Source organism: Chelonia mydas, chromosome 6, assembly GCF_015237465.2.
Source record: "Chelonia mydas isolate rCheMyd1 chromosome 6, rCheMyd1.pri.v2, whole genome shotgun sequence".
Lineage (NCBI taxonomy): Eukaryota > Metazoa > Chordata > Testudines > Cheloniidae > Chelonia > Chelonia mydas.
The window spans coordinates 782,886-797,060 of NC_051246.2; the positions used below are offsets into that span (position 1 = coordinate 782,886).

The 14,175-nt window shown below is 63.4% G+C and overlaps 2 protein-coding genes across 3 annotated transcripts; both read right to left on the reverse strand.

Moving 5' to 3' along the window:
* Positions 1 to 179: 179 nt before the first annotated feature.
* Positions 180 to 4,749, reverse strand: ALDOA (aldolase, fructose-bisphosphate A). Of its 2 annotated transcripts, none has more exons than XM_037898816.2 (9): positions 4,419 to 4,749; positions 3,488 to 3,608; positions 2,928 to 3,139; positions 2,429 to 2,483; positions 2,171 to 2,331; positions 1,908 to 1,991; positions 1,557 to 1,731; positions 768 to 967; positions 180 to 566 (listed from the first exon to the last, which is right to left on the reverse strand). In XM_037898816.2, exons 2-9 carry the CDS (start codon positions 3,597 to 3,599, stop codon positions 471 to 473), a joined length of 1,095 nt encoding a protein of 364 aa, XP_037754744.1. In that variant the 5' UTR covers positions 3,600 to 3,608; positions 4,419 to 4,749; the 3' UTR covers positions 180 to 470. The 2 variants fall into 2 exon arrangements, with proteins under 2 accessions (XP_037754744.1, XP_037754745.1); XM_037898817.2 differs by lacking the exon at positions 4,419 to 4,749 and adding an exon at positions 4,168 to 4,395.
* A 4,142-nt stretch (positions 4,750 to 8,891) lies between these two features.
* Positions 8,892 to 11,371, reverse strand: LOC102932780 (crk-like protein). Its single transcript, XM_037898820.2, has 3 exons — positions 10,803 to 11,371; positions 9,979 to 10,530; positions 8,892 to 9,613 (listed from the first exon to the last, which is right to left on the reverse strand). The coding sequence occupies exons 1-3, from the start codon at positions 10,959 to 10,961 to the stop codon at positions 9,479 to 9,481; spliced, it is 846 nt and encodes a 281-aa protein (XP_037754748.1). The 5' UTR covers positions 10,962 to 11,371; the 3' UTR covers positions 8,892 to 9,478.
* Between the last annotated feature and the right edge of the window lie 2,804 nt (positions 11,372 to 14,175).

Genomic DNA, 14,175 nt, shown 5'->3' on the forward strand with positions numbered 1-14,175 from the left:
GTTAAGGGGGTGGGGTTAAGCCCAGGGCCTGGCCCCAGCTCGCTGTGCAGGGGTGGGGATGGGCGTGGGGCCCACCCCCAACCCCCCCCAAATCACTGGCTCCCCCCATGGCCATTTCCAGCCGCTCTGTTGGGGTGTCCCTCTCCCCCCCCCCCCCATGGAAGCTCACAGCCAGGGGCTCTGTTTAAATAGTTTCCTCTTTATTGTAGGCGCTGGGGGTGGGGGGCCCAGCAGCTCGGTCACGGGGTGCACGCCTGGAGTGTCGTCTGTCACCAGAAAGGGGGGATGGGGAGCGGAAGCTGAGACACAGCCACAACAGCAGGGGAAGGGGGGCCCGGACTCCTGGGTTCTTCATGCTCCTCCAGAGGGAGCTCAGCTCTTCTGCAGGCCAGGAGCCAGCCCCACTAGACTCCACAGGATGGGTGCAGGCAGCGGGGGGTCGGGGGCAGACGGGGGGGGACACCCCACATTTAGTAGGCGTGGTTGGAGATGAAGAGGGACTCACTGGCAGCGGCTCCGCCGTGGCCACTTGGGGTGTATTTCCCCTGGCAGGCGAGGCTGTTAGCCTGGGGAGGGAGAGAGAGATCAGTACCCCACGCCCTGCCCCTGTGCCAGCCAGGCCCCCTGCTGGGACCAGGCCCCCATTCCCTGCCCCAACCCCTGCCCCCCCACTCCCTGCCCCCAACCCCACACCCCCATTCCCTGAGGCCCCACGCTGGGGCCAGCCCCCCCACTTCCTGCCCCCTGTGCTGGGGGCAGGTACGTACCAGGGCCCGTTTGATGTACTCCTCCTGGGCGTTCTTGGCGTTCTCCTTCTTGCCGCCCCAGGTCTTGAGGGCAGAGGCCTGCAGGGCGCGGCCGTAGGAGAAGGTGAGGGCCCAGGGCTTGTGCAGGGAGCACTTGTTGATGGCGTTGAGGTTGAGGGAAGCCTCCTCCTCGCTCTGCCCACCGGACAAGAAGGTGATGCCTGGCGGGAGGGGGGGGGTTCAGCAGCAAGCCACGCGAGGGGCCCAAAGGAGCGTCCCGCCGGGGGTCGCTGGGCTAAGGGGGGGTGACTAGTGCACCGTGGCTGCCTTGGGGGCCCTGGGAGGGGATGGGCCAGATCCCACGACGCCCACCAGCACGGAGCCACCCCATGGACTCCCAGGACCCCGGATCCTGAATGCCAGCAGTGCCGGAGGGGACCCACTGATCCCACCCCCACCCTCTGGTACCCCCCCGAGCGAAGGCTGGGCTGAAGGGGACACACTGACCCCCCCACCCCCCCCCCAGCGATTGGAGGGCAGGAGGGGACACACTGACCTCCCCCAGTAGCTCTGTCTGAATCTCACCCTCCCCCTGAGCTGGGGGATGGTTTCACCTCCCCCGAAACGTCCTTTTCCCGCTAACACCCTCTTCTGCCCCCAGGACAGTGGCCCCCCACCAACGGCAGACCCCCAGCGTCTCCTGCCAGACCCTGCAGCCTGGGGCCAGGCCAGTGCCCGTGACAGGTGACATGTTCCAGGGAAAGCCCCCCAGTTCTCCGGGCTGGGGGGAGCTTCTGATGGGGGGCTCACCGGGCACAGCGGGCGGCACGGTGCGGCGCAGGGCAGTGACGGTCGCCATGGCGATCTCCTCATGGCTGTACTTCTTGGTGCAGGCGTGGCCGGCCGTCACCATGTTGGGTTTCAGCAGCGTCCCCTCCAGGTAGACGTGGTGGTCACTCAGAGCCTTGTACACGGCTGCCAGCACCTGGGGGTGGGGCCAGAGATGGGAGACTCCGCCCCTCACTGGCCGGGGGAGACCCCTTCCCAGCCCTCCCAGGATCCTGCCCCACTGAACCCCACTCCCAGCCCGCCCAGCCAGCAGCAGGGAGGCACCCCCCGCTCCCAGCTCAAGGCTCAGCTCCCCCACGGTGCCCCTCTCACCTTCTCGGTCACATACTGGCAGCGCTTCAGGTCATGGTCCCCATCGGGCAGGATCTCCGGCTCCACAATGGGCACGATCCCGTTCTGGGGGGGCAGGCAGAGGGGGTGGGGTCAGAGACCCCCAGACACAGCAACTCAGCACCCCCATCTAATGGCCAGATGGGGAACTGCAGCTGCCATGTGCTCACTGTCCCCACCCAGTGGGGAGACAGGGACCTGCAGCTCCCCACCCAGCCCCACGTCCGTGCCTCAGGGCCGCTCACCTGCTGGCAGATGCTGGCGTAGCGAGCCAGGACGTTGGCGTTCTCCAGGATGGCCAGGTGGGAGGGGGTGTGCTCCGAGATCTTCAGCACGCAGCGCCACTTGGCGAAGTCAGCCCCGTCCTTCTTGTACTGGGCACAGCGCTCGGACAGGCCGTCCAGCCCTGGGGGGAGGGAGAGAGCATGAGCCCTGGGGCTTGTGCCCGGGCATGGACCCCACAGGGGGCTGCCCTGCCATTGGACACAGCCCATGTCACTCACCCTGGGTGGTGGTCTCTCCGTTTGTCCCGGCCAGGGGCACGACACCTTTGTCCACCTGCAGGGCAGAGGGGCGGGTCCGTTCAGTCACTGGCTCCCTCTGAGAGCCCCCGATTCCCCCAATCCCTCCTAACAACCCCCCTCCAGACCATCGCCCCAGACATTCCAGTGGAGGGCCCTCGGGGCTTTGAGGGGTAACAAGATTGCCCCAGGACCCCCCCCCCCCCCATCAGCCCAAATACCCCTAACCCATCCCCCTCCCCAGCAGCCCCAGACACCACCTCCCGTTCTCCCAGCCCCCATGTCGTCCCTCAGTCCCATACCATCATCCCTACCAACCCTGCCCCCAGAACCTCCCGATCAGCCTCTCCCCTTCTTCCCCTGCAATCCCGTCTGCCCCCGTCCCCTAGACTCCTCTGCCAGTACAGCGCTGCAACCCCCCATCCCAATGCCCCCATCCTGTCACCCCACCAGCCCCAGCCCCCTCCCCGCCCGCTCTCACCTTGATGCCCACCACACCGCCCTTGTCCTTGATGACCTTGGTGAAGGGGTGGCTATCGTCGGCCTTCTGGTACATGGTCTCATGGAAGAGGATGACGCCCCCGATGCAGGGATTGACCCGCTGGTCGGCCGTGAACAGCAGTTGGCGATAGAAGCGCCGGTTCTCTTCCGTGTTCTCCGCGCCGATGGAGCTCAGCCGCTTGGCGATGCTGCCTGGGGACCAGGGCGGGGGAGGAGGACGTGTGTCAGCCGGTGCCCCTCCATCCTGAGCCCTAGCTCCCTCCCGCCAGCTCTGCCGGTGCCCCTCACTCCCAACCTGCAGCTCCTGCTAGCCCAGCCTTGGGCCCCCCCCCAGCCCTGCCGGTGCCCCCCACTCCTGACCGCAGCCCCCTGCTAGCCCAGCCCTGCCGGTGCCCCTCACTCCCAACCTGCAGCCCCTGCTAGCCCAGCCTTGCCCCCCTCCCCCCCCCCCGCTCTGCCGGTGCCCCCCACTCCTGACCCACAGCCCCTGCGAGCCCAGCCGTGCTGGTGCCCCTCACTCCCGACCCACAGCCCCCTTACCGGTGGACTCATCCGCGGCGAGGATGCCCTTGCCGGGGGCCACGATGCGGTGGGCGATGTCCGAAAGCTCCTTCTTCTGCTCCGGAGTGAGGGCCGGGTACTGGTGAGGCATCGTGAGCGACTGCGGGGAGAGACGGCCGCCGAGGTTAACCCCGCCCAGGCAGAGAGACGTGCAGGCCCGGGGCTCCCGCATGGCAGCCGTGGGCGCTCCCGCTAGAGGGGTCCTGCCATGCTGGGGGAGAACCGGAACCCAGGCGTCCGGGTAGGGCTCCCCCCATGCTCCCAGCCCCTGCGGGGGGGACCCAGGCCCTGCAGAGCTCACAGCCTCCAGGGAGCAGCGGACGAAAGTGTGTGTGTGGGGGGGGGGGGACGTGGGACCCAGGCGCCCCGGGAGGAGCCCCCCCCGGACGGTGCAGGAGGGGACCCGGGACAGCAGCCCGAGGTACTGCTGGCCTCAAGGGGGCGCCCCCGCGCGCATTCCAGAGATGCCACAAACAACCTTGCAGCTCTGACCTTGAGACTGGGAAGCAGCCGCAATGGGGGGGGGGGGGGGGGGTCGCCCGGACCCCAGAACCTGCAGCGGGCAACTGAGGTCAAGGTCACTTCGAGAGCAGGGGGCAGAGATGGGGAACCCCGTGGGCTGTCAGGGAGGGGATCCAGGACCCCCCTTTCCAGCTCACCCAGAGGAAGCAGGATGGAAATGAGGGGGATGCAGCTGGCTCTGGGGCGCGGCCTTCAGGGCCCGGAGGCGAGCCGGGGGGGGGGTGTTCCGCTCCTGAGACCCAGGGTCCCCTTATTCACCCACATGGGGGGTAAGCCCCACCGGGAATCCCTCCCCCGATACCTGCCTCTCCCAGGGCTCCCCCCGGCCCGGGGCTCCCTCCCCACTCTGCGCCCCCCGCGGCTCCCTGCCCGGCCCAGCCACGCTCACCTCTCGTGGGTGCAGGCAGGGTGTGACTGGGGGCGGCTCCGAACGCTCACAGGCTCCGGGTTCCGAAATGGAACGTCATAGAACCGCGGGCGGAAACGGGGAAGGGGCGGGGCCAAGGGCTTAAAGGGCCACAGCCTCCTAAATGCGGGGTGCGGGGGTCAGGAGAGTCTCTCAGTCTCCCTAAACTGCCCCCTTCCCCAGCACCCCCATCTCCTCTCCCCCTCTCTACCCTGCCCCATCGCCCCTTCCCCAAGCATCCTCTCTGCCCCCCCGTTTGAAATCCCCATTGACTCATCCCGGGCGGGGGGTGTGTGGCTGAGAAAATTTCCTCTCCCCAGGGAAAAATGCTGATTCACCCCCGCACCCATCCTGCCCCGCCCGGGGAAAGGGGGTCATCGGGGGGGGGGGGGAGGATGCAGTGCATTCTGGGAGGGGAACAGGGCCTATGGGGGAACAGTGGATTTGTGGGGGCCCGGGGCAGTGACGCAGATTTGGGGGTGTGGAAGCCAAAGCACAGTCCCTGCAGCAGCTGGAACCAGCCCCCCCCAAATCCCTAATCCCCAGACCCCCAATTTTAACCCCTGCTTGCCCAATGCCCCCAACTCCCACGGGCACCCCCAGCCACTCCCCCAAATCCCCCCTCAAAATCTCTGCCCCAGCTGGGGCGTGGGGTTTTCTGCACCCCTATCCGGTCTGGGGGTTACACGGGAGGCTTTGAGGGGGGTGGATCACTGGGTAACTTCCTCCCTGCCACGCACGCCCCTCCCCCCCTTTCTACTTTCGGCTCTGACCTTTCTCCAGACACCAGATCCCCTCCTGCCGCTGCCTCCCCCCAAGCCATGTGCACCCTCTGAAGGGCAGGGAGTTATTTTTGGGTCCCCCCGATGGGGGGGGAGTTAACCCTCTTGGTGCCAGGATGCCGCCGGGCTGTGGGGTCAGTAGTACCCCACTGCCCCTGGAAGGATGAGCTGGGACCTGACTGAGGCTTGTGCCCATGGACCCGCTGTGAAACCCCAGGGCCAGGGGGGCTCCCCGTGCCAGCTAGGCAGTGCCAGGCCTGGGCAAAATCTGGGGCTTGTGCACAGAGCGGCTGGGGCCAGGCTCTGTGGACAAAGCGCCAGCCCCCTCGTGCCAGGCTCACACTGGGTGCAGGGAGCCCCAGCGGGGGGATACCAGGGCTGCTCCCCCAGGAACCCAAAACTGCAGCTGCAGGCTGGGGCAGGGGGCGGGGAGAGACAAGCCCTGGCTGGCTGGGGCACAAAGGAGCCAGTGGGGTGAGGCGAGCACAGGAATGTGTGTGTGGTGGGGGAGGGGCGGGGGGACAGCCTAGGCTGGGGTGGGGGCTCCTTGGCGAAGGCTGGGACTCTGGGGGGGTATCAGGTGGCGTCTGAGGAGGGGAGAGCGAGGCTGGAAAATGACAGATGATCTGACCTCAACCCCGACTGGAGCCCCTGCCAGCCCAGCCTTGGGTCCCCCCTCAGCTCCACCAGTGCCCCTCACTCCCGACCCACAGCCCCTGCCAGCCCAGCCTTGGGTCCCCCCTCAGCTCCGCCAGTGCCCCTCACTCCCGACCCACAGCCCCTGCCAGCCCAGCCCTGCTGGTGCCCCTCACTCCTGACCCGCAGCCCCTGCCAGCCCAGCCGGGGGGGGGGGGGATTTCTGGGCTTCTGGTGATTACGGTGGAACTGCTCAGTCATGGGGGTGGGTGGGGGGTGTCTTGTGCCGCTCAGCACGTACCAGTGCGGAAGGGGGGCTGGGTGCCCAATCTGGGCCTCCCAAATCCCTTCCCCGTCATTATGGCGAGCTCCCCCTGCCCGCCCCCAACCCTGCATCCTGCAGCCTCCCCATGCACAGTCTCGGGGTGGCAGCCTGCAGCTGGGGGGGCGCAGGAGGACCTGATCCCGGGAGCCCCTCCCCCACCTGCACCTGATCCCCCTGAGAGTCTGCTCCCCCCCGGCACATTCCACCCAGGGCGCACCTGCCGCCTTAGAAATGTCATCCCCCCACCATCCCCCCTTCCTTTTCCCCACCGTGTTGCTCTGCCCCGTGTCCCTTACCCTCTCCCCCCACCCCACCTCCCCCTTCTGCCTCCCCCTGCCCACCTCCGACACCCCCCCAGTGCCCAGTAACCCTCAGCCCACCCCCAACACCCCCCCAGTGCCCAATAACCCCCCAGCGCCCAGTACCCCCAGCCCACCCGACATCTGCCAGTTCCCAATAACCCCCAGCCCACCCCTGACACTCCCCAGTGCCCAGTAACCCCCCAGCCCACCCCCGACATCTGCCAGTTCCCAATAACCCCCAGCCCACCCCCGACACTCCCCAGTGCCCAGTAACCCCCAGCCCACCCATCTGCCAGTTCCCAATAACCCCCAGCCCACCCGCAACACCCCCCAGTGCCCAGTAGCCCCCCAGCCCACCTGACGTCTGCCAGTTCCCAATAACCCCCAGCGCCCAGTAGCCCCCCAGCCCACCCGACATCTGCCAGTTCCCAATAACCCCCAGCCCACCCCCAACACCCCCCAGCGCCCAGTACCCCCAGCCCACCCGACATCTGCCAGTTCCCAATAACCCCCAGCCCACCCCTGACACTCCCCAGTGCCCAGTAACCCCGCAGCCCACCCCCGACATCTGCCAGTTCCCAATAACCCCCAGCCCACCCCTGACACTCCCCAGTGCCCAGTAACCCCCCAGCCCACCCCTGACATCTGCCAGTTCCCAATAACCCCCAGCCCACCCCCGACACTCTCCAGTGCCCAGTAGCCCCCCAGCCCACCCGTCTGCCAGTTCCCAATAACCCCCAGCCCACCCTCGACACCCCCCAGCGCCCAGTACCCCCAGCCCACCCGACACCTGCCAGTTCCCAATAACCCCCAGCCCACCCCTGACACTCCCCAGTGCCCAGTAACCCCGCAGCCCACCCCCGACATCTGCCAGTTCCCAATAACCCCCAGCCCACCCCCGACACTCCCCAGTGCCCAGTAACCCCCCAGCCCACCCCCGACATCTGCCAGTTCCCAATAACCCCCAGCCCAACCTCGAAACCCCCCAGTGCCCAGTAACCCCCAGCCCACCCATCTGCCAGTTCCCAATAACCCCCAGCCCACCCTCGACACCCCCCAGCGCCTAGTACCCCCAGCCCACCCGACATCTGCCAGTTCCCAATAACCCCCAGCCTACCCCCGACACCCCCCAGTGCCCAATAACCCCCCCAGCGCCCAGTATCCCCAGCCCACCCATCTGCCAGTTCCCAATAACCCCCAGCCCACCCCGACACCCCTCAGTGCCCAGTAACCCCCCAGTGCCCAGTACCCCCAACCCACCCGACATCTGCCAGTTCCCAAGAACCCCCCAGTTCCCCAACCAGCCCCCCTCCCCCAATCCCCAATAAACTCCCCTCCCTGCCCGAACCAGTCCCCCCCACCAGACAGCCCCTTGCTCCCCATCGCTCTCACCGGAAGCGGGAGTCTGGTGGGGATCTCTGGTGGTACACGGCAGCTCCGGGCGGCGCTGGGTGAGTGGGGTGCGAGGGGCCGTGGGGCTATAACAGGCTGGGGGGGGGGGGGCGGGAGGGGCAGGGTAACCTTTTCCCTGACCCCTGGCCTTTTGCTGGAGCGGCTAAAAATACCCCAGACTGGGAATGTGAAACGCCCGGGCACTCATAGTAGGGCAAGAAGCTGAGTCATGGGGTGGGGGGCCCAGCAGCCAGCACCCCCACCTCTTGCAACCCTCCAGACACCCCCAATTCCCTTGCCAACACTCATCCCGCAGACCCTGAACCCCTCAAAGCCCCCTGCAGCCCCCCAATGTCTGAGTCCTCTGTGTACCCCTGAAAACCCAGACCCCCCGCTCCCCCTTTCCCAGAGTTTCTTTCCCTCTTTTGGGGAGCCATCAGCACTTTGCCTTTGCCCCGCCCAATCCACAGCTTCTGGTGCCCCCTGCTGGCCCCAGGGCTGGTCCACACCCCCCTCAGCACTGGCTCCTGGGAAATAGATGGGTGGTTGGGGTTCCCCCCCATAAAGAGCCAGCTGGCGGGGGACTGGGACCCTGGAGACATGGATTAAAAGTCCAGTGCTGGGCGGGATCAAAAGGGGGAGGGGGAGCCAGTGGGGCTGGGAGTGAAAGCAGGGTCACAGCACAGGAGTGAATCCCCCCTCCTCCTCTCCATGTACCCCCAGCCCCCACTCAGCCCCCTCCTTCCTCCCCTCCTATTGACCCCCGTCCCCTCCCCATGCCCTCTCACTCCCCGTGGTTGGGGGGTCAGGACTTGGGGTCACCCCCAGCACAAATGAGCTCCAGGGCAGGCCCCAGCTGGGTCTCCATGGAAACCTTCTAGACTCCAGCTGGCCCCCCAGGCTGGATCCAAGTTACCCTGGTGACGCTCTAGACCCCAGCTGGCCCTTGGCCAAGATCTGGGTTACCATGGCGATGCTCTAGCACCCCCCCCCCCCAAGGAGTTGAGTTCAGGCAAAGTCATCACCAGGAGCTTTAATGTAGCAGGGACACAGGGCGCATCACACACGTGGGGGCGTTCAGACCTCAGAGATGGGGGGAAGGGCCATTCAGACCTCAGTCAGAACCAGGATCCCCACCCCCCCATTAATTCATGTGCAAACAGCATCTGCATGAAATACACCATGGGTTGGGGGTCATGACCCGGAAGTAATAGTGGTTAAAGTCGAGGCGGCCCAAGGGCCAGCAACCAGGGGGCGCAAAGGTCAATGTAGTGAGGTTGAAAGGTGAATGACACACAGTCTGCTTCACGTAGCCAAGGGTCAAAGGTTAACGAGCCAAAGGCCGAAGTACACAGGCAAGAGGCCAAGGGTGAAAGGTCAACACTCTAACCAAGGCGCCAACCCATAACAAATCAACAGGTCAAAGTCCAGGAAGCCAATGAAGGGTCAAAGTTCATCGACAGAAGGGTCAAAGTGCAACCGTCCAAGGTTCTGGTGACCAGGAGGTCACAGCCGGCCACCGTGGGGTCAGATTTCAGGGGTCACAGTTCAGGGGTCACGGGGCTCAGCCAGCTGCCCCGGGTCACAGTTCAGGGGTCGTGGGGCTCAGCTGGCCTCCTTGGGGCTCTGGGGCTCGAGGATCTGGACGTGGGTGAAGGGGAAGTGCCCGCTGCGCCCATTCAGCTGCCCCTCCCACTGCCCGTTGATGTTCATCTTCGTCACCGTGATGATGTCACCCACCTGGGGGTCAGAGGGCAAAGGTCACAGTCAGACTTCTCCCTGGAGCCGCCCTAGTCACCCCTACTGCCCCTGTCTCCGGACACCTCGGTCCCCAGAATCAAGGACTAATTTCCCCCCTTCCCCCCATGCTCCCAGACACCTGGGTCCCTTAGGGGGCAGGGTCTATTCCCCCTCCCTTGCCTTGATCCCCCCAAATCAGGGACTAATTCTGCCCGCCCTCCAGCTGGATGCCGGGGTCCCTGGGATCCATTCCCCCAGAATGCCTGTATCCCTTGGGATCTTGAGGACTGATTCCCTCATATACTTGGGTCCCCTGGAATCCAGGTCCTGTTACCCCTGGATTCCCGGGTCCTCCGCACACTCACCTCGAAAGCCAGTGCCGTCTTGTCGTAGGCATTGGGCACCCGCCGCTGTACAGCCCTGGCCACCACAGGGCCATTGCGGGGGGTGGGCAGGGGCGCCGGGGGGCCACCTACACTGGGGTGGGCATAGGGCCCCAGCAGGACGCCGGCCTGGGGGCGCCAGGGCTGGACATAGGGCACCGGGATCATGCCCACCCGCCCATCGACCCGCTGGGCCGTCCACCACTGCTCCTCCGGCTTGCCCAGCACCCGGAGTGGATCCCCCTTGCGGAAGGGCAGGTCCTCCTGGTCATTGCCCCCGAAGTCGTAGAGAGCCTGCACCCACTCGCAGGGCAGGGTGGGGCCAGCAGGTGGTGCCACGGGGTCCCCTCCCCCCTCGGCGGGGGGCAGCGGGGCCGGGCCAGGCACCGCAGAGCCCCGGCAAACGGGCACCACCAGCGTGGTGGTGTCCAGATAATGCACGCGGTAGAAATCCAGCAGTGCTGGGAGTCCCTCGAACTCCTGATCCCCGATCTTCAGCCGGCCCGGCAGGCTGTTAATGATGTAGTGAGACACCTGGGGGGATGGGGGGCCAGGGAGAGATGGGGGTGGAGACAGGGACAGACAGACAGACGGGGTTACACATTGGACATTCACCAGCCCCTCCCCCATCTTCTCCTCCCACACTCCTGGGTTCTCCCTGAAACTAGGGTGATTTCCTCCCCCAAAACCCATGGGCTCCCCTTGGTAATGCCCCTCCTGCCCCCCACGTTGTCCAGTCCTCTCCTGCCATCCCCAGATGCCTCCCCCCCTCCCCCTCCCTCACCAGCCCCCGGGGTCCCCCTCACCTTGGCGTTCTCGCTGACCGAGAGGACGTAGTCGCCGGGGCAGGTGGAGCTGTCCCTCACCAGGAAGGTGCCGGGTCGGTGACCCTGGAGACAGGCCACGGCCTGCTGGCGGCTCAGCGACCCCATGTACCACTCGTTGGAGTCCCCGAAAGACGACATGGCTCGGGGGGGGGGGTAGCGGGGTCTCCCCCCTCAGGGGCACCCCCCAATTCCAATGTAGCCCCCTCAAATCCACAGGTAAGCCCTCATATTTAAGGGGAACCCCCCAGTCCCCCAAATCTCCTGGGCATAGAGCCCCCAAATTAACACAACCCCCTGAATTCCCCTGCAAGGAAACAGCCTCTCCGAACTACCATGCACCCCGTCTTCTCCCTCCCAAACCTTCTCACTTCGTTGGCAAGCAGCACCCCTCAAACTATTCCCGTGCCCCCTAGAACCCTTCCCCCAAATGCAGCCACCAGAGGAGCACCCCTAAATTATGCCCCGCCCCAATACGGGCCCCCCACATAACGCCAACCCTGGTGCATCCCCAAATTCTGCCCCAGGAGCCCCCATCCTCCAATGTACTGCTCAATTCCTGTGCACCCCTAAAACCCCTCCCCAGCACCCCTTCCTTCCCTTCCCCTGCACCCCCCCAAATTCCTGAGTACCTTCTAAAGCCCTCCCCAGGAGCTGCTGCCCCTCTGCAGCCCCCCAACTCCTATGTACCCCAGATCCCTCCCTAATGCAGCCCCCCCGTCCCGTGCACCCCCGAATCGCTCCCCGAATGCCTCCCCCCCGTCCCGTGCACCCCCAAATCGCTCCCCGAGTGCAGCCCCCCCGTCCCGTGCACCCCCGAATCCCTCCCCGAATGCAGCCCCCCCGTCCCGTGCACCCCCGAATCCCTCCCCGAATGCCGCCCCCCCCCGTCCCGTGCACCCCCAAATCGCTCCCCGAGTGCAGCCCCCCCGTCCGGTGCACCCCCGAATCCCTCCCCGAATGCAGCCCCCCCCGTCCCGTGCACCCCCGAATCCCTCCCCGAATGCCGCCCCCCCCCGTCCCGTGCACCCCCGAATCCTGGCCCCTCCGCCGGGGCTTGGCCCCGCTGGCACCGGCTGCCGCCGCCCCTCCCCCAAGCCGCCTCCTCCGGCCCCAGCCCGGTCACCGCGGCAACATGGCGAGGGGAAGTGACGCGCCCGGCCCCGGGCGGCCGCCATGGCGGGGGCTGGCAGGAGGGGCTGGCGGCCATGTTGGGGGTGGGCAGGACGCCTGGGTTCTCGCCCTGGCGTGGGGCGGGAAGAGGGGTCTGCCCCGTCCCCCCGGAGCCGGGCCTGGCTCCTGGTGCCATAACCAGGCGGATGGGCGGGCCCGGGGCTCGAACCCTCACCGGCTCGGCCCGCGGGCCCAGCCCCGGCCGCAGCGCCCCCGAGACAGGCAGAGGCCGGGGGAGCCAGGCGGGCGCCCCTGCCGCGCCGAGCCCGCCCGGAGCAGCACGTGGCCCGGCCGGCCTGGGCGGGCCAGGGGCAGCGCCCCGCTTCCGCCTAAGCCTTGGCTCAGTGTTTGCCAAACGAAATTTTCAGTTGCAGGAAATTGGGGGTGTCGGGCAATTATTTAGTGACTCGAGAGTCTGAGAGTCAAGAAGTTACAGCTTCAGAACCTGACCACGAAACTTGGCCCCATCGCCTGTCAGGCTGCACACAATCAACAGCCTTACAGCGGGCGCCGGTGTGTCTTCGCGCACCTTTATCAATGGCGGTGGCGGTGATCAATGCTTACCCATCAAAATCTAATCCTCCCAAGCCTCGCTGTAAATGACAACATGCGATATAAAGTCTAAAGCTATACACACACCTACAGAAACGAATAACCCAATTCATACGTAATAAAAATAATACAGATAATAAAATATGTGACTATAAAGTTTATACATAAAATACATAACACATAGGACAGTACCACAAAAACACGACATATATAAAAATAGCAATTTAAAATACTTAGATGCGATATATAAAATATAAACACATTACATTCATAAATAGAAACACAGGTGATAATTACATACAAGCAATGCATACAGCACATATAAGATATATTAGAACATAAATCTATACATGTATCTCCACAGATTTGCAAAAGTGACTTGAGTTTGGATTCTTCTGTTTCTGCATTTTGAACTTAAACTACTTTCCCCCTAATCTTCAGAGCTCAGCTGCTCACTACGTTCTGAGATTCGGCCCCTTCCTTGGAACTTATACAGAAGAACTCACAGTCATGCAAACAGATAAATTAGGAACGAGATCATGTATGTCTGATAAAAAGAAACTGGTAACAGCAAAAAATAATCACTCTTTGGTATACAGCAAAAAAGACTTGATTCAAATGAACCCCCAGCTAATCAAACTAGATGCATAATAGAGCAATAAAATAAACTTCTGATGGAGCTAAATAAAATGGGCACCTCCTAAGTTATAACAAAGCAAAAGGAAATTGGCAATGACACAAATCCTCAGTACTCATCAATAATGAATTGGCTACAGACTGAACGGAGTAATACACTCCAATATCAATCGGTAATCAAATTAAAATATCAAAATAAAGCAGATTCAGAATAAACCAACTGTTATAAACGCAAAGGGAATGAAATAATAAACCCCAAACCACTACGAATAAAATAAAGACACAATAACACAGGGATAACAGTCACATTAGGAATAAACCAATGACACATACCATGCAGCTTTCACAAACAAGGGAATCTTGAGCAGCAGCAGAGAGGTGATCTTTCCCTCGGTCTGTGGCCCTGGTGCGGCCGCTGCTGGAATCCTGTGTCCAGTCCTGGTGTCCACAATTCAAGAAGGATGTTGATCGATTGGAGCGGGCTCAGAAGAGCCATGAGAATGATTGAGAGATTGGACAACCTGCCTTACAGTATAGGGTCGAGGAACTCCATCTATTTAGCTTAACACAGAGAAGGTGAAGGGGTGACTTGATCCCAGGCTATAAGTACCTACGTGGGGAACAAATATTTAATAACAGGTTCTTCAATCCAGCAGAGAAAGGCCTAGCACGATCCAGTGGCTGGCAGCTCAAGTTAGACAAATTCAGACTGGAATGAATTTGTGACAGTGAGAGGACTTAACCACTGGAACAATTCCCCAAGGGTTGCGGAGGATTCTCCATCCCTGACAATTTTTTAAATCAAGATGGGGTGTTTTTCTAAAAGATCTGCTCTTAATGGAGGTCAGCAGTAGGGTTCAGAGTTAACAAGATATGAGCTACTGTTTCAGGACATTTCTGCCCAGGAGTGCAGTGGGGACTCATCCCCATCACCTGCTATCATTTTCTCCCACCAATGGGCCGCCTCAGCCTGGAGCTGTACAATGTCACCAGT

What these genes read in the sequence shown, in the direction of transcription:
- ALDOA (XM_037898816.2), bottom strand. Translation starts at nt 3,599, where the DNA reads ATGCCTCACCAGTACCCGGCCCTCACTCCGGAGCAGAAGAAGGAGCTT. An exon ending in CGTGCCGCCCGCTGTGCCCG is followed by an intron (nt 968 to 1,556) that starts GTGAGCCCCCCA and finishes CCCTCCCGCCAG; the next exon opens with GCATCACCTTCTTGTCCGGT. An exon ending in AGTACATCAAACGGGCCCTG is followed by an intron (nt 567 to 767) that starts GTACGTACCTGC and finishes CTCCCTCCCCAG; the next exon opens with GCTAACAGCCTCGCCTGCCA.
- LOC102932780 (XM_037898820.2), bottom strand. Translation starts at nt 10,961, where the DNA reads ATGTCGTCTTTCGGGGACTCCAACGAGTGGTACATGGGGTCGCTGAGC. An exon ending in CGGTCAGCGAGAACGCCAAG is followed by an intron (nt 10,531 to 10,802) that starts GTGAGGGGGACC and finishes CCATCCCCCCAG; the next exon opens with GTGTCTCACTACATCATTAA. An exon ending in AGACGGCACTGGCTTTCGAG is followed by an intron (nt 9,614 to 9,978) that starts GTGAGTGTGCGG and finishes TCTGACCCCCAG; the next exon opens with GTGGGTGACATCATCACGGT.